This window comes from Erithacus rubecula, assembly GCF_903797595.1.
Source record: "Erithacus rubecula genome assembly, chromosome: 26".
NCBI classification, from domain to species: domain Eukaryota; kingdom Metazoa; phylum Chordata; class Aves; order Passeriformes; family Muscicapidae; genus Erithacus; species Erithacus rubecula.
This window is the reverse complement of record NC_136678.1, coordinates 1334570-1353543: the sequence shown is the minus strand read 5'-3', so window position 1 is coordinate 1353543 and position 18974 is coordinate 1334570. Positions and strand designations below refer to the sequence as shown.

The following is an 18974-nucleotide window of genomic DNA, read 5'->3' as shown; positions in this document are numbered from 1 at the left end:
GGACTGTCCCTCCTCCTCCATGGGACTGTCCATCCTCCTCACTGGGACTGTCCATCCTCCTCCATGGGACTGTCCATCCTTCTCACTGGGACTGTCCATCCTCCTCACTGGGGCTCCCTCCTGGGCAGGGCACCAGGAACCTTCCACAGTCCCTTGGGAAAGTGGTCCTGGATCTGCTGTGTGTCTGTGCCAGGGCAGGGCACAGGACTGGTGCCCTGTCACCCACAGCTGGTGGCACAGAGCTGCCAGGGGACTGGCCCTGGGGCACAAGGAAGGACATTGAAGCCATGGTGGGGAGGCATGGTGCTGTCTGCAGAGGCTCCATGAGCCCAGGAGTGAGGGATCCCTCACCCCTCACATCTGGCCAACACATCTGGCCTGGTGTTCCCAGCAGCCAGCTGAACCTGCAGACAGCTGCAGCCAAAGCACAGCTCCAGCAGCATGGGGGGAGCTCCTGACCTCCAGGAGAGCACAGGACAGGATCTGTCACACAAAGTGCCAGCAGGCTTTGCCCAGTGAGTGCAGGCACAGTGTGCCTGTGGCACAGCCTCTGCTCCCTGCTTCATGTCCTGCCTGACAGGAGGCCAGGCTGGTGAGGATGATGAATTTATGACCTCCCACCCACTGCTGCAGTGCAGTCTGCAGCCACAGATGCTTACAGAGGGAGTTGTGGGAGCTGTGGTTTGGATGAATAATTTTCCAGCCCTGAAGCTTAAGGGCCATGAAACCCAGAGGGGGAGAGAAAGACAACAGAGCACTAAAACAAAACAAGCCTCTGGCTTGGACTGCCCAGTGAGTTCTGGGCTGTGCCATGTTGTTCTTCATGTTTGTCCTGCTCCAGATGAGCAGCATCCAGCCACTGCCCTCCTCCATCAGTGCAGAGGTCAAAACACAGGAGATGAGCAAGAGCTTGCCTGTTTGGACCCTCCTTCCTCCTCCCTGCTCTCCTGTCCATGGCTGCCACAGCAGGGGCTGACTGGGCTGTTCTTGCCAAGTGACAGGAGCCAGGAATACCCTGGAGCAGGGGCTGCACAGCCATAGGAGCCTGATGGTGGCTGCTGGAGCACCACAGCTCCTTGATCCCAGAGATTCTCCAGCACTGAACCTCAGCCCAGGCTCTCACCTGGCCCGTGCTGTCCCCAGGGCAGAGCCCAGCTGCACAGCACAGCAAAGGGCCCCTGCTCCCACCACAGGGAGCCCATTCCACCCTGGCACCTCCCCAGCTGGGCACCTCCCTGAAATCAGGTGCTGGCACCAGCCATGGCATGGAATGCCACTGCCCACCATCTGTCCCAGCTGAGCTGCACCAGAGCAGGAGCAGCAGGGTTGCAGCAGATGCCCCAGGGATCTGCAGCATCCTCCACCATCAGCTGCCAATGCTGGCCACCTCCTGGTGAGCAGAACTGCTGGGGCCAGCACAGATGGAAGGGAGGGAAGGTCTGAACTGGAAAGGGGATTCACAGAATCACAGGGTTGGAAGGGACCTCTGGAGATAACCCAATCCCACCCCCTGCCAAAGCAGAGCCTCCTGGAGCAGTGACACAGGAACACATCCAGGTGGGTCTTGAACATCTCCAAAGGAAAAACCCACCCACAGCCTCCCTGGGAAACTGTTCCAGTGCTCTGCCAGCCTGAATGTGAAGAACTTCCTCATGTTGAGGTGGAATTTCTTGTGTTTCATTTATTCCTCCAGGGACAGGTGAGTAGTGCTGGAGCTGAGGGTCCCTCCTCTACACCCCTCTTGCACATGCAAGGCTTGCTGTGGCTCCCTGACCCAGCTGAGGTGCAGCTGCTCCAAAAGAAAAGTCTTCAAGCATGTAGGGCACTGCAGCAGGATTCTGATCCACCTAACAGGGCTCCTACCTGGCTTTGCACCTCTGTCCCTTTTCTCTGCAGGGCAAGGAGCCAGAGGTCTCTGCAGAGCAAAGCCTCCCAGAGCAGGGGGTTAAAGTGCATCTGAAGCTTGTGCTGCTCTGTGCCCCAGGCCATCCTTGTCCCTGTCATTCACAGGCAGTGTCAGAGGCACTGTCCCTGTGTCCCTGTGCTTCCCTGCCCCAGCCAGAGCCACGTGCTGGCCACTGGGCCCTGCTGCTGCTTAGAGGTGATTGTTGTCACATTTTGGAAAGCCTCTGGGAGCCCAGGCCCACACAGAGCCTGACACTGCTATTCCAGCCCTTGGATGGCCCTGACAGGAGTGGTGTCTCCAGGAACATCCCTCTGGCCTTTGCCTCTGCCCCTGGCCATGGTGGCTGGCAGAGTGTGCCTGGGCTCACATCTGAACCACCAGACTCCTGGATCCTGCTCCATCCCTGCTGGCCTGGAGCACAACCTGCTCCACCCAGAACCTTCAGCAGCTCCAGGAAGAGCCAGGGATGGCAGGGCTGAGGAGCCTTTCTCCCAAGAGTGACATCCCAGGAGTGAGTGTCCCCTCAGAGGAGGGGGATGAGTCAATGCCACAGAACACCTGGGCCAGTCCTGGTGCTGCTGATTTTTTCTCTGCTGTCCCTGTGCCCTGTGGTCCTGTCTAAGGCTCTCTGCATCCCCTCCTGCCCCTGCAAGCCCTTCTGGAGGAAGGGACTCCTGCTGTCCTCCCTAGTGTGGAACATGGATCAGTCCCTGCTGGAACCACTGGGACACAGGCAGCATCATCCAGGTCTGCAGTATGGACTGGCTGTCCTTGCAGAACTGCCAGACTGGGATCCCAAACCCTGTAAGATCTGGAAGGAAATAAAAAGAGACAAGAAGCAGTTGGCCCATGGGAGGAGAGCAGGAGACACATTTGTGGTTTGTTCTGGGGACCCCTCCTGAGGACAGAAACCAACAGCTCCAGCCCAGACTCAGCTGGCATCACATTTTCCAGCCTGGGAAGGGCCTCAGCTGGATGTCCAGGGCACTGGCATCACCTCTGGAGCAGCAGCCCCTCCCTCTCCTCTGCAGGGAGAGCTCTGCTGAGTGACAAAGCCAAGCTGTCCCACCAGGGCCCACGGGGACCTTGTGCTGGTCTTTGGGGTGTTGCTGCAGCCTTTGAATGCCCCCAGCCCCACAAAACCTTGCCAGGCACAATCCTCAGGCCAAAGCCTGTTTGGATTTCCATTTCTGGCCCACAGACAGCACCTGGCACTGCTGGTGCCCCAAGTCCTGGCTCTCCTCAGGCAGCCCAGAGTCAGAGTCAGACCCCTGGAGCTGTGCTGGTGTGGGGGATGCAGCCCACTCCCCCCCTCCCCTGGCCCCTCTGTTCCCCTGGCCAGCTGAGCCTATGGCTGTGCAAGAACTGGACCTTGTTCTACACTCAGGTTCTATTCTGAATTTCCCCAAGGTTTTTCTTTCAATTCCTGCTTCTAAGCAAACTGTAGGAAAACCTATTACAGTGTGGAGACAGCAGGAGAAACATCACCTGGGATGTCATCTGCCACTGAGAGGTGACAAAGAAATAAAAAATAAATTATGTATTTTTAACTCTGCATGGATTAATCCATTAACAGATTTACAGTAACTTCCCAGGAATTCACAGAATTTTAAAATTTCTGTTATTTTCTTACAAGTTAACAATTAAAATGAGGGTGCATTAGAGCTGTACTGAAGGGTATGCTTTCAATCTTTTTAAAAATCAAATTGCTGTTGAATTATATAAATATTTGGTCCCAAAGCCTCAGCTCCATCCTGTAAGAGCAGCAGGGGGTGCAGGGAGTGGATGGAGCAGCGCTGTCCTCTCACAGACCGCGTTCTGCCGCTAGAGGACAACACAGACACGGCAGAGCTGCAGAAAACATGAAACCATCACTGCCCTCCTGCTAGAGGACAACACAGACACGGCAGAGCTGCAGAAAACACAAAAACATCACTGCCCTCCTGCTAGAGGACAACACAGACACGGCAGAGCTGCAGAAAACATGAAACCATCACTGCCCTCCTGCTAGAGGACAACACACAAACCCACCAGAGCTGCAGAAAACATGAAACCATCACTGCCCTCCTGCTAAAGAACATCACACAAACACGACTGAGCTGCAGGAAAATATGAAAACACAAAAACATGAAATCATCATTGCCCTCCCTCTAGAGGACATCACAAACCCATCAGAGCTGCAGGAAAACATGAAACCATCACTGCCCCTCCTCTAGAGGACATCACAAACCCATCAGAGCTGCAGGAAACCATCAGTGCCCTCCCAGTGCCGAGCTGAGTGGTGGCACTGCCCTCACTGCTGCCACTGAGCTGCAGGTCCAGCCACAGACAGCTGCAAAGGACATTTCCACCCCAAGGCACTTATTCAGAAATTCCAGGTTTACCATGGAAGCTCTCTGCTCCTCCCAGCAGCTTGGTGTCCACACTCTTAGTTTTGCCAGGAGATGGGTGGCACGCTGGAATAAGTGACACTTTGAGTGTTGGCAGCTGTTATAAGAAATCAGACATAGATATGAACCACCACAGCTGGCCTGGAATGAAAAGCAAACAGAGAAGTCAAAATGAGGCACATGGAGAAAAGGTCTTCATCGTCAGGATATGCTGCTCCAAAAAAATGGTGAAAATTGCAGTTGGTACCTTCCTTAGGAAATATCCCTCCTTCAGCTGAGTGATGGTTTACAATAGGAAAATCCCTTCACTGATTTTTTGCAAGAATAGAGTGATCAGCCAGAGCCCTGAGTTCCTGAGGACAGTTCACTGAGGGAGAAATTGTCAAGAGCTGCTGCTGTGGTTGGCATTGGCTGGAGGGAGAGGAACAGGAACCCCAGATAAGAGCAGCTGCAGACAGGAGTGACAGGCCTGACACTTTCTCCAGACTGAGTTTGAATTCCTGGCTGCTGTCAGAGCATGTCCAGCCATCCCAGGCCCTGCTAATGTCCCATGCCAGAGCTGGAGGGGAAGCATGTGAGAACCCCAGGGACCCATCCCTCTGAGGAGGGCTCCCCTCTCCCCACCAAGCGGTGTTTTTTACATTTGCAGATGTCAAAAGACATCACAAACGTTTAATTAATGACATCCCCAGCACTGACCATGATGGAAGTTTCTTAGTTCCAATTAAACCAGTTCCTGCTACCAGACCAAAATCCTCCCTCTCCTCTGCACTTGATGATGATTTTTCCAAAGACTGCAGCAGTTACAGGGAGTCCTGGGACTGTGGGATCTGAATGCACTTTGCAATGAAATAGTTTCATGTCCAGCATCACCCCAGCCAGGAGCCCTCAGACATAGTCTCCCAAACCCTGAACTCTATCTGGAGCACTTTTTTGGGGAAGAGACACCTGCTCTGATTCACAGGTCTCAAGGTACCCCAGCCCTGGTGAGCTGGAGCTGTTTAAGTCTCCCATGTGCTGGTTCACCTTCCTGACCCCAGATAACACTTCCATCCCTTATCCTGCAATAAAGGGGCTATCAATCAGGAAACCCTTATGCCAGAAGGCCCATTCAGATGAAGCAGGGCTGTGAGAGCACCTCTCAGTCTGAGCCTTGGCCTCGTGGCACTTTGCATGGTTATAGAGGGAAGGGTGACTTTTTGGGTGCACTTTGCAGCCACCCAAACCTGGGCCCTTCCTTCTCTGCCTCATTCACCTACTCCATTCATGGGTGTGAGGGAGGCAGAGGGAGGAACAAACCAGGAGTCCAGATCCACCCAAAGCCCCATGGACAGCTGCCTGTCTACAGTGTGAGAGCAAAATTCAGCTGCTGTCCTGTTGCAGATGAGGTGCTTGGCTCTGTACAGAGACTGAGTGTGGCTCAAACTGTGGGGCCAGGCCCAGCCCTATTCCTCAAACTCTGCCATGGGATGGCAGCAGCCACTGAGGGCATCACAGTGGCACTGACAGCCAGTTTCTGTCATGAGAGAGCAATGGAGCTGTCCCCTGCACCTTCTCCTTCTGCAGGTCCAGCACCCTTTGCCAAGCAGGTGTTTCTGCTGCCCCAGAACTCAGCACCTCCTTGGTACAGAATCCTGCTCTGATGACACCCCACACATTCCAGGACATTGTGGGGCCCCAGCCTAGGCAGTGCCCCCTGCTAAGCCAGACCATGACACAGGGCCAGGTGACACAGCTGCAAGCCCCACTCAATGGACTCTTCCTCCACTTTGGCCACTCTGCTCAGGGTTAGAAAGAGCTCTTGAAGCAAACCAGCTCCTGGCATCAGTGCTGGGCAGCTCCTGCAGACACAGCCCATGTGTGCCCTTGGTCTGGGCAAAACATCCCACATGGAGTGTGGCACTGTGACTCTGCTGCTCCATCCCCCTGCACGTCCCCCCAGCCCCTGCCTGCTGCAAGGAGAGAGCAAACAGGGCTGCAGGAGAGTGAGGGACAGACAGACAGACAGACAGCCTTGGGCATGGTCACTCCCAGTGAAGAGCTTGTCCTGAGCTCCTCAGCCCCTTCTCCCCAGCTGCACCCTGACTCTCAGTCACAGCTGAGTTTAGCAGCCAGCACAGACACAGAGTCCTTTATCTGGGGTTGTATTTCAGCGTCCCAAAGTCTGGAGCCCTTGAAGTGCTGGTTGGGTACTTCAGCCTCACTTACACTCCTGTGCCCCGCTGGAGCCAGCTCTGCCTTCCCCTGCCTTGCTATCTCACAAAAACGTGGTTACAAAACAAGTTTGGGTCCTGGAGCTATGAACAGGTCTTTATTTTTTGAGGTTTCTTTTGGTTATTTTTTTTTCCCCTTTTCTTCCCTTTGAATGAAATTCCTGCCAGCACTAAGAGAGAGAGAGAGAGAGAGGGAAAGAGTAGAAAGTTTAACTCCTCCCATTGGAGTGTCTCACGCCCCTGCCCAACCCTTGAAACCCAATAACCAAGATCATTCAGCAATGCCTCCCCTCGCCTGGCCGCATCCTCAGCGCACCGGGCCTGAGGGACCCCGCGCCCGCAGCGAGCCCGGCGCAGGGAGCGGCGGCGGGGCGAGGATGGTCCCGCTGCTGCTCTGGGGAATGGTCCTGGCCGGCTGTGCCCGCTGCCGGGCGCTGCCCGCCGAGCCCCCCTGCCCGCCCCAGTGCCACTGCGAGCAGGACGGCATCGCGCTCTCGGTGGATTGCTCCGAGCTGGGGCTGTCGGAGGTGCCCGCCGACCTGAGCCCTCTCACCGCTTACCTGTAAGTACAGACCCGCTGCTGCTTTTGCAGCGCTTCCCCCGGAGCCCTTCGGCAGCTGCGGCTTTCCTCCGCCTTGGAAGTTTGTGCCACATATTCCCGAAATTAAATTTCCTGTGGAAATTAGAAACCAAGCAAAATAACAACAACTACAAAAAAAAAGGCAGCTCTTTGGGGAGGACCTGCCAAGCTCCCCTCCTCCCGCGCCCCTCTGCCAGCGCTGTTTATACTACGATGTTCTGCTCTGCTCCGTGATTGCAGCGGACCAGGGGAACTGACTTGCTGGGTCGATTTTGATTGTCTGAGCACATAATGGAGTATTTTTACACAGCAATTAGCGCAAACTGCTCTGGGATCCTTCTGTCAAGCATTTCAATAGCTGCAATAACTCAGAGCTTTGCGGGGATTGGGTTGTGCTGGCCACCAGCAGTGTCCGAGTTGCCTTTTTTAAATGAGTATTAAAGCCTTGTAAGAGGTTTGGGGGGTTGGTAAATGTTGTGATTACTTATGTATTAGTTTTATTTTTAAATTCTTGGTTATCTGAATGTTCATATGTATGTTTCATATCCCTTCTGATGCTAATACCCCAAGGGGTTAATTGACAGAGCCTGCTGCGTTCATTTCTAGTCCTAGAGGTGGTCTCGGTGCCATCATACTGGTGATCACCTAATAAACGACTGTGGGAAAATCTCAGGGTTTAATCGGGAGACGAAACATCCTTCTCAGGGAGCCAAGTTGTACCTGAGGAAGATGCTCGCTGTGTTTATAGCAGCGCTGCAGCTGTCTGGCAGAGGGGCTGGGAAGGACCGTGCATTGGCAGCTCGGAACCAGCAGGGCAGCCGTGTGTGCCCCCAGCCAGGGCTGGGATGTTCATGTGCGCTCGCTGCGGAGCGGGGACTCGTGTCTGGGCTGCCGTACAGACCCCGGGGTTGGTTTTCCGAGTCCCTGGATTGCGCTGGGACGCAGGTGCTCGGCAGTCGGAGCAAAGCACCCGAACCCGTCCAGGAAGGGCTTTGCACAGCCCCAGCTGGGTGGGGGCTCCTCTGCTCCTCCCGCTCGCCGGAGGAGCTCACTCTTGTGCCAGCCGCTGGATGCCCAGAGCTGTGCTGGGCTAGCTGGGGGAGAAGTAAGACAGGAAAGGACAATGCTCACTGGACACCATGAAAGATGAGAGAAATGTGTAATGCGGGCTGTATTTCTCCTGGGAGAGGGAACCACTTGTTCCATGAGGCGTGACTGCACAGAACTGTCCCCGGGGCTTGGTTTGGAACCGGCTGTGAAAAGTCACAGGACCATGTGGGAGAACGCAGAATTGTGCAGCACTGATGCTTCTGTGGGGCAGGGGGCAGCGCCATGGGCCACCCACCTCACCCTGAGGTGTCACAGCACGGGGCACCCTGCAGGTCATCCCCACATTGCTGTGCCTTGGGCTGGGAGCTGCAGAGCTGCCCGCACCAACACGGGCACATTTCGGTGTTCCCGGAGCTCAGCGCCGCCTTTACCCTGGCCAGGGTGGCTGGAGCAGGGACACAGAGCGCTGGGACACGGATCCCTGTGCACGGCCCGCAGCGGGGGGATGCTCGGGGGCCGGCTGGGGGGGGGCGGTGACTGCTGCGGCTGCTGCAGAGCGCTGGATTTCACCGGGACTGGATCCTCGGGACAGCCCTGGAGCACCAGCGCTTCGGGATGTGCTGGCGCGGTCCCTTTGCCGCGCCGCGCTCCCCGTGGGTTGTACCGGCCCTGCACCCGTGGGTTGTTCCAGCTCCGTTCACCCGTGTCTGTACCGGCCCCGTTCCTCCGTGTCTGTTCCATCCCCGTTCTCCGTGTCTGTACCGGCCCCGTTCCCCCGTGTCTGTTCCATCCCCGTTCTCCGTGTCTGTACCGGCCCCGTTCCCCTGTGTCTGTACCGGCCCCGTTCTCCGTGTCTGTACCGGCCCCGTTCCCCCGTGTCTGTACCGGCCCCGTTCCCCCGTGTCTGTACCGGCCCCGTTCCCCCGTGTCTGTACCGGCCCCGTTCCCCCCTGAATGTACCGGCCCCGTTTCCCCGAGCGCACACGGTGGCTCCGGTGACAGAGGTGTCCCTTTGCGGGGACAGAACCCCCTCCCCAGCCCGTGTCGCGGAGGGAACGCCCGGCTGGGGGGACCCTTGGGATGCGCCGTGAGCGGGGACGGGCTCGGGGGTCTCGGAGGGGGTTTCAGTTTTCCTCCCTCCCTCTTTGGGGAAAATCGAAGCACCGTTTGGTGCTTCTCAGTTAAACCGTGCCGGTGAGAGGACCAAAGAGATATGATGGGGGCAGAAAGTCAGGAGGCGCTGGGAATGACTGAGGAGGACTGGAGAGCTGGGTGTTCTCTTTGCTCCTGTCACTGCTGATAGCAAGTGGTGTGAAGTTAAATTCCCGGGTACAAGTGTGCAGCCAGGGCTGGTTTGTCAAAACAAATCAGCATAAATGTTGTAGAAAGTATGGATATTGGAGTGAGATATAAGTTATTCATGGAAATACAAGCTTAAACTCCAGATTCAAATACGTAAAGAAATGCTGGATTGCTTTGGAGAGCTACAAAGGCTGAAGAGACAGCCCTGGAATGGCAACAGGAGCGGGAGCTGGCGGGCAGCTGCTCGCAAAACTCCCCAATTGCTTTGCTCCGTGCCCTGTCCTCTCAGCAAGTCACTGGCACTGCGGAGAGCAGGACTTCCTCTGGAGCAAAATAAAGGATCCTCGTAATCACCCTTGATTAGACACTGCCTCACCACTAATGAGCTGCTGTCCACGCCCCATCCTGACGGCGCTGCGCCTCCCCCGTGCCCGTTTCTCTGCAAGAATCCCGTCCTTGTTCACTCCTGCACTTTCTGAACTTGACCCCGGTCCCACCCATCCAAAGCCATGTGTTTTCAGTGGTGACATCGCTGGTGAAATCGCAGCTGTGGTCAAGGAGATGGGAGAGATTTCCCCTTCAGCTGAGGTGCCAGTCCTTTGTCACACACGCCTCTGCCTCTCCGTGTGTGTCACAGAGCTGGTCTGGGGCTGCAGCAGAGTGGCTGGAGCTGCTCGGGCTCCTGGAAAGGACAGCAGCGAGCTGGGGTGCAGGACAGTGGAGCTGCTTAGGGGGAGATTCCTCTGCAGCAGAGAGGTGACTGCTCAAAGGGGCTCAGAGGAGGATGGGAAGATGGAAAAAGCTTCTTGGTGCTTAAAACATTGTCTTAGTTGTGATCCCTGGCCCCACTGCACACCCTGCATGTGACCTGGTGGAGCAGCCCCACCTCAGAGCCCCGGGGTAGATGCTGCATCATCTGGGCTGTGCAGTTCAGTCCCCTGCTGTCCCCACAGCTGTCCCCAGGAAGATGCCACAGCTGGTGCAGTGCTCAGAGCAGCCCCCTGTCCTGGGATGGCATCCTGACCCCCCTCAGCCCATGTACCTGGCTACCAGCCCCTGCACGGGGGACAGGTGCTGGGGGTGAAGAAATGCTCTCAGTTTGCCAAGGCTGCTTCTCTTTCATTAAAAAACAAACAAACAAACAAACAAAAAAAGACACAGTGTTGCTTGTGCCAGGTCCCTGCCAGGGATGTGCTGGCCTGTCCAACTGTCACTTGCAGGAAGGAAATGGAGAGAGTGTCCAAGCAGAGGACACCTTGGGATGGAAATGCAGCAGCAGCAGTGCCATGGCCACAGGTGACCATCAGCTGGCCAGGGAGCACCCACACCCCTCACCCTGCACAGGTCTAGAGGGATGTGGCACACCTTGCAGTGCCTCATCCCCAGCCTGGAATGCACGTACACGGGGAGGGACTGGAGGGATTGCCCGGATATTCTAAGCTGGAAGACACTTCTGAAGGTCACTTATCCACATTCAAACAGGTCTATCTTGTGAGGCTGGTCAGGATCTTGTCCAGTAGGTAATTACTGGATAATCTTAGGAGTATCTCTAAGGCTCCTTCACCTTTTCCCCATTCTTTACTATCCCATTTTTCCTAATATCAAATTGCAAATTCCTACGGTTCATCTTGTGCCCATTAATTGCCTCTCACCCTTCCCTGCACAGCTCATAGGAGATGCTGGCTCCAGCTTCTCTACACCCTTCTGGTCAACAGTTAAAGAGAGCACTATCACTCCTCCATTCCTCCTTGGCTTGTGCAGACTGATCAAAGCTGCTGGTGTGAGCAGAGTGTGGGACACAGGCAGGGTGAGGAGCACTGCCCAGTGTCACAGGGGGGATGGTGACACTGCAGGGGAAGAGATGAAGCACACAGACCTGGAGGTGCCAGACACAAAAGCACCATGGCTCAAAGCTCAGCTGGAGGAGCTTCCCAAGGCTCTCAGGTGTCCCCAGCCTCACAGAGGGGTCAGGCAGTTCTGCTGCTCTGTACCCCATCCCCAGAAACACCAGTGCCTGCTCTTGTCCCTGCACACCTCACTGTGGAACCTGGCACTGTCTCCAGTGCTGCTGCCTGTCCTGGGACTTCAGCAGAGACCTGGAGCAGGACACAGCTGATTGTCAGGCTGCTCCTGTCCCAGCAGGGTCTGGAGAGGCAAAAGCAGCAGGTCCTAGCTGCTCCCAGATATCACCAAGCATCTCGAGAGGCTTCACAGACAAAGTTTCTCATTCCCCACACTGTGTCCTTTGAGGAGAATGGGACCAGGAGCTTCCAGGGCTATTCTCACCTTGCAGAGACATTTTGAGAAACTGCCTGGAATTTAGTATCCCACTGGGAATCTGGGGCCCTGCATCACCCACTCTTCTCTGAGCTACACTCTGGAATCAGGTGCCACACAGACCCCTGACAGGGATGTGCAGGACACAGGGATGCTTTGAAGCTGAGCAGACCCTTCCCAGCCACACAGTGCTGGATCCAGCATAGTGGTGGAGTGAGGCAAAGATGCTTTTTCTTGATATTTGCATTTTCTTTTCTTTCACAGAGCTGCAGGTAGGTGAGGCAGCAGATTTGGAGGCTCAGTGCTGCTGGTGCCTGGAGCAATACAAGCAGCAGTGCTGAAGGCAGCTCCCCTCAGCCCAAATCGTCCCCATGGGCAACATCTGCCCCTTGTAGCCCCCACGGTGGTAAGAACAGCACCACAACCCCAACGGGTCAATGGGGAGCACCCCACAGGAGCTGGGGTGTCAGTGGGGGGACAGAATGTGGGGCTGCCCTCTAGAAACCTGGGCAGACAGGACAACTCTGGGCAGGGTTGGCTGAAGGGGTGATTAAAGCTTCCAAGGAGCTGGGGTTTCCTGGAGGGGGGACAGGAATCCCTGTGTGCCTTTGGGACAGTCACACACCTCAGGGAGAAAGAGGGAGCAGCAAAAATGCAGAGTACAAGATCCCAATGCAAAGTGTAAATTAAGTCCTTCCAGTGCTGCCCCCCTGGCCCAGGTGATTTTGCACAAACCAGTGACTGACCATCCTGTGCCTGGTGCTGGGCTCGTGCCAGGGCCCATCTACAGCTTCTTCCTCATGCCATGGTCACCACAGGAGCCCCAGCAGCAGGACCCATCCAACACACCACAAAGGTGCAGATCCCTCCAGACCCCTCCACTTCTCAGGGCAAATGCTGCTCCTGTCAGCTGGCCAGCACTCTAGGGTCTGCTCCCTTCTTGACCTTCTTTCCTGCTGGCAGACTGATAAGAAGTGCCATTCCTGCCCTCTGGAGTCCACAGTCTCATCCTTGGGAATGCCCAGAATGCCTGGGAGAAGGGCAACCAAAGCAGGACAAGAGGAAATGTTTATGGGCTTGGGGTTGTGGATAAGGGAGATAAAGTTGGTGAGGGGCACTTGGAGGGGCTCTGCACACTGCAGTGGATTCACAGTTTATATTCACCCTTTATCAGCTTTGAGGAACTGCTTTTTTTCCACTCCTAAAACATCAGGGCTAACAAGGGTTTCCCATTTCCAGGGATTTGGGTTCCTTCAAAGGGACTGTACAAAGTCCCTCTGCTGACTCCACACAAGCACTTCACAGGGACAGAGGTGTCCTCTGCACCCTCACTGCATCTGTGCCAGCAGGATCTCCAAGATTTTAAAGGCAGGGCACTTGGATTCACCTCCAATGCCCAGAACCTCAGTCACAACCCCAGGATCTCCCGTGGGTGACAGTGGCTTTTGCTATGAAGGCCCCAGGGGGAGCATCCCCCAGCACTCCTGCATGACCACACTTTAGGATACCCAAATAGGCTCCCAGCCCCAAATCTCAGGGAGAGCTGCTGGCACTGAGTCCAAGGCTCTGGCAGATGAGCACTAACCAGAGACAGTAATTCCTGTCCTGTGCTCCCCACCCTGCAAGGAGGAGAAAACCAGAGAAAATCTGGGATCAGGCACAGTGAGAGAAACTGAGGAGCAACAGGGAAACAGCACAGCTCCTGAGCAAGTGTTTCCAAATTTGTTTTGTCCTCTGGACAAGGTGGAGCTCCCAGCCCAGCAAGAGCTGAAATTCCCCAGTGCCTGGGCTCACAGCAGTGCTCAGGTGCCTTCATCCCTGCACTGAGGATGATGAGCCTGATTCTGCAGATGCTTCAGATTGTGTGTCTAGACTCAAGGCTCAGGGCAGAGCAGTGGAAAGACACCAAACTCCACAGCAAGCAGACAAAATAGAGATGAGGGAGCTCAGACCAAGGGGTTGGAGGGAGTGAGGAAGGGTGGGAGTGCTCAGAGCAAAGCCAAAATTGCAGGGCCATTAATCATAGAGCCACAGAATAGCTTGGGTTGGAAGGGACCTTAGAGACCATCTCATTCCACTTTCCACTATCTCAGGTTGCTCCAAGCCCCATCCAGTCTGACCCCAAACACTTCCAGGGATGGAGCAGCCACAGCTTCTCTGGGCAACCTGTGCCAGGGCCCCACCACCCTCACAGGGAAGAATTTCTTATGAACATGTAGCCTAAATCTAAATTTCTATATAGTCTAAATCTGCCCTCTGTCTATGAGAAACCATTCTCCCTTAACTTGTCACTATTTGCCTGTGTAAAAAGTTGCTCTCCCTCTTTTCTTTAAGCCCTTTTAGGCACTAGAAGGGAATCCAAGGTCTCCCCAGAGCCTTCTCTTCTCCAGGCTGAGTCTCAGAGGTCTCAGCATGCCTTAATAGTGAAGTCAGTCCTAGAGCTGCCTGAAGAGCATCTTTGGTGGGATGGTTTTCCAAGCAATATCTCATTTAACTGAAAAGGAAATGCTTAATGAAAATGGACAGTGTACATGGGACTGTAAATAGTAGAAATGTAGTAACAAGTGCAAGCAGGAGAGATTATTTCATTGTTTTCACTTCATAGTGTCTTTCTTAAAAAAGTTTCCATTTACATATATTCACCTGCTGATGTTACATTTACACATAGGTCATTTAATATTCACATTGCAGGACTTCAAGACTATCAAAGCAAAGCCTTTTGCTGCTTTTAAAACGGTGCCTTCTCAGTTACCCAGTGAAACTGGCTCAGCAATGCTTCTATATCAAAACTGGTTATCATTCCTATACCTTCTTCAAATCCTACATTCAAAGATCTTTCTGTTATATACATATCTGTAAGACCTTCCTGTCAAATCTTTATCCTTCCCAACACAGTTTATTAATTTTTTTGTTCTATATGATATATAGAATGTATATGAATATATGAAACATTCTGACTCCTTGTTATATGTTCATGGGAAAGCAAGTTCAGAAGTCTCTGAATTTCCAATGAGTTTCATGACATGTCTTCCCATTTCCTCCTGCTGCTTCATCTCCCCTTTTCTGCCATAGGCTCTGCTCCCTTTCTGCTCTTGATGTCATGGGGTAGAAGTGTTTTGGATCCAGCAGTGTTCATTTTACTTGGCTGCTGTTTTGTCAGTGTGGTTACTGTTGGCATTATTGGGATGCTGTGCTCTCTGGAGTACACTGGTCCATGAAGGATCCCTCAAGTCCTTCCAGCCTGTCCTGGTTTGAAGGACAGGAATATGCCAATAAAGGCAGGAGCTTCTCTTCGAAATTTAGAATGTAAACCCCCTCCCTCCAAATTATTGTAATTTTGAAATTAAGGGGCTCTCAGGCAAAGAGAGGGGAATTAGGAATAACAGTTCTTTACTAGGAAAATTAAAATAGAAATGCAGTATTACAAAGAACAATCCCAAAACACTGCCAGAGTCAGAATGCAAGCTGACACCCGTCAGTCAGTCAGGGTGTTGGCAGCAGTCCCATTCAATGGTGGCTGCATCCTCCTGCAGGGGCAGATGTGGTTCAGCTGGAGCAGTGCTCCTGGAGAAGGTGCAGTTTCCTCTGAAGGTGCAGGGATGATGTGGAAAGGTCTGACTTTCCTCTGGAATCCAGTGGAAAAGGTGCTCTGATGTTCCAAATCTCAGTTTTTCTCTGGGTAGGAAAGGCTTGGCTCCTCCCCTGGCTGGAGCATCTCCCAGTGGGATGATGGAATTTTATCAGTCATGCACTGGGACTCAATGGCCATGAACAGGAGATATCTCCTGGAGGGAGGATGGGCTGTGGAAAGATAAAGATGATTGCCCAGCTGGTTTAAAGATGGCCCATTAGCAGATAATATGTGCCAGGAGATAAAGATCACTGCCACACTCAGTTTTTAACAATGGCCCATTAACAGGAGATATCTCCCACAGTGATAAGAATCACTGCCACACTCAGTTTTAAAGAATGTCCCATTAACTGGTGATACCTCCTGGATGAAGGGTGGGTCATGGGAAAGATAAAGATGATTGTCTCAGCTGGTTTAAAGGTGGCCCATTAGCAGATAATATGTGCCAGGAGATCAGGGTCACTACCCCACCTGGCTGCAGCAGATGGGGACAGAATCCACATTTCTGGTCTCAGCCTGAGTTGCAACCCAAGACACAGCCACAGGAGGCAGGGCTGCCGGTGACAATGCAGGGGGCTGTGCCGGCAGTGCCATCACCCTTAAGAGCTCCCCAGGGTCTCGCCTCGAAAGGAAAGAGGCATCTCTTGCAGGGCTGCTGGGAAGTGGTAACAGGTATCTGGATGTGAGCAGATGTCTGATTCTTGGTGGGGGCACTTTCAGAGTACACAGAGCTGTGGAGTCTTCTGAGCTGGAAGGGACCCACGAGAATGGTTGAATGTGCATGAGGGGAGATTCAGCACGGGAGATGCAGGATCTGCCCCACGTCACAGCAGGAGAGGCAGCAGCCAAATCTCTGCTGCACTTGCCGCTCTGCCGGCGGGAGCGGGGCGGGTGTGCGCGGGGAAAGCAGCACGGGGGTGCTCAGAGCCGATGTGCACAGAGCTGGGGCTGTGCTGGGCTGCACAGCCGGGTGTGACTGCCAGCACTCCTCCTCCCTGCTCCTTGCCTCTCGAACTGCTCCCGGCTCAGCTGCAGGAGCGCAGCAGAGCGCTCGGACTTGCAGGGATGCTCCAGCGCCGTCCCCTCCTCCGGGGCAGCGCTGGCCCGGAGCCGGCGGGGATGGCCGGAGCTGCTGCTCCACGCCCTGGGCTCCTGCTCGCCCGGCCCCATCCCGCTTTTCCCGTCCTCCCCTGGCGGCCGAGCCCGGCTCTCTGAGCGTCCTTCCACCGCAAAGCCTCGCTCCCCCCTCCGCTCCCTGCCCGCCCCCCAGGCTAAGCAATATGCCACAGCCTCCCCTCGCTCCCGCCCCGGCTTGAAGAATAAGCTCATAAATCTGCCCGGGGCAACGAAAACACTGAGCTCATGGCCCTTAGATGTGTGTGGGAGGAGCTCTCGCTGGCGATTAAAGGAGTTGAAGGTTTGCTTTGAAAAGCTCTTTGATTCTGGCAGGGGCTGTGGTGCCAAAAGGCAGCGCTGGGGCTGCGAGCGCCTCTCCCCCTCTGCACCTGCCTGGGTCAGGGAGCAGCAGCAGGCTGGGGGAAGGGAAGCTCAGCGCTTCCAGCTCGGCAGGGGAAGCTGAGGGAGCCCTGACACCCCTCGGGAGCGTGGGGAGCACCCTCTGCACACAGCAGGGCCGTGGCTGCTGCTACCGGGACACCAGACAGGATCCCAAAATACTTCGTGCCCTGGAACGCGCTGCTGCCTGTGGGACGAGGGGCAGAGGGACAGGAGGCCAGGACAGGGAACACCAAGCAGCCCTCTGAAAAGTGGTGGGAAGGGATAAGGCAAGGCTGACAGGGCTGGGAGGGGTCTGGGGTCTTGGAGAATGATTTGAGTTTAGTAGGAGCAGAGAAAAGATGAGAAATGGTCTTTGTGAGGAGCACAGAACTGAGCACACGTATCGTGTTGCAGCCCAGTCGAAACAGAGCCGGGCTCCAGCCCGGGTGGAGCAGGAGCTGTGCCAGAATGGAGAGCAGGGGAGCACTCAGGGAAGCACAGGTGATGCCTCCATCCTGCAGGGATGCATCAAGGACCAAAAAGGGCTCATGTAAAACCATTGTGAGATTGCACCAGCTCAGGTTTTGCTGGTAGTGATGAAGGAGGGCAGCTCCCAGTCTCCTCCTCTGCATGGATGGACAGGTCTCTCAAGCTATCCACATCTCTCTGTCTCTCCCTTTGCCTTGTTTCCTGTAGCTGTTTCAACCCCTTTGAGGGATTTACAAATGAAAAGCAGTCCTCATGGGAGTGGAGTCAGCAGAACACACCTGTAAGGGCAGGACACGCTCAAGGGACATGCTGTTTCTTCTTGAGAACAGCCACAGGTCCCACTACAAAGAGAGCCCAGGAGACAGGACGGTTCCCAGCACTGAACATCCCCGTGGGGCACCAATTAGGAACATTCCCCTTGTTCAAAGGGAGAGGGAAGCCCAAGCACCTCCTGCCATCCCATCCCATGTGCCACGGTGGGAATGGCAGGGCTGGAAGGGAGCAGGAATGTGGTGTGTCCTCTGCCAGGTATGGTGGGGGAGACCAGGGGCGTGAGGGCTGCCCTGCACACAGGCTAAAGGGCTTTGAAATGTGACACTGAGCCCTGGAGGCCACCTGGGACATTCCCCCTGCCAGTGTGATGTGTGGCCAGGATCAGGGATCCCAGGGACCTGCAGGACCACAAGTCACCTTCCCAAGGGTGTTATCTGATGAGGGCATGGCTGTGGGTATAATTGCATCTTGAAACTTCAAGAGAATTCACAATTGTGGGCATTTCTCAACCTCAGTAAAGCAAATGTTCATCTTTGCATGAAACCTGCAGGAAAGACATTTGCACCTCTAGACAGAAATTCATCTTCTGTCTTTCCTAGAGAACAAAAGAAAAAATTCTGGTTGCAGGAAACAAACTCTGAAGCTGTACTTTATCCCTGCACCCCTGAAAGTGTTCCCTCAGTGCCTGTGGTCTGAGAAAGGAAACATCCATGTGAACATTTCATCTAAGAATCCTAGAATGGTTTGGGTAGGAAAGAACCTGAAAGCTCATCCTGTTCCACCTGCCTGCCATGGGCAGGAACACCTTCCACTATCCCAAGTTTCTCCAAGCCCTGTCCAGTCTGGCCTTGGGCACTTCCAGGGATCCAGTGGCAGCCACAGCAGCTCTGGGTACCCTGGGCCAGGGCCTCCCCACCCGCACAGGGAAGCATTTCTTCCCAATATCCCAACATCCCTGGCAGTGCAAAGTCATTCTCCCTTGTCCTGTCACTCCAGGCTCTTGTCCTAAAGTCCAGCTCTCCTGGAACCCCTTTAGACATTAAAAGGGGCTCTGAGCTCTCCCTGGAGCCTTCTCCTCTCCAGGGGAACACCCCCAGCTCTCCCAGCCTGGCTGCAGAGCAGAGGGGCTCCAGCCTGTGAGCAGCTCAGAGGGCTCCTCTGGGCTCCTTCCACTCCCCAGGCAGCAGAGTCATCCTGGCTGAGGACACAGACCAGCATTCCTGTGCTTCTCAGCTCGCTGCTCCCAAGGGAACACTGAAATGCAGATCCATGAGCTGCTCTCTGGCTTTTCTTTCCTGGGCACAGGAGCAGTCAGACATCATCCCAAGCTGTTATCCCAGGTGCTGTCCCAAGGCCCTGTCCCAAA

General features: G+C 54.6%; 1 protein-coding gene across 2 annotated transcripts in view; it reads left to right on the top strand.

Moving 5' to 3' along the window:
- Nucleotides 1–6840: 6840 nt before the first annotated feature.
- Nucleotides 6841–18974, top strand: part of LGR6 (leucine rich repeat containing G protein-coupled receptor 6) — a 145441-nt gene continuing 133307 nt past the window's right edge. For both annotated transcript variants that reach the window (XM_079327120.1, XM_079327119.1), the window contains exon 1: nucleotides 6841–7071. In XM_079327120.1, coding sequence (XP_079183246.1) covers nucleotides 6887–7071 — 185 coding nt within the window. In that variant the 5' untranslated portion in view covers nucleotides 6841–6886. The remainder of the gene's footprint in view (nucleotides 7072–18974) is intronic.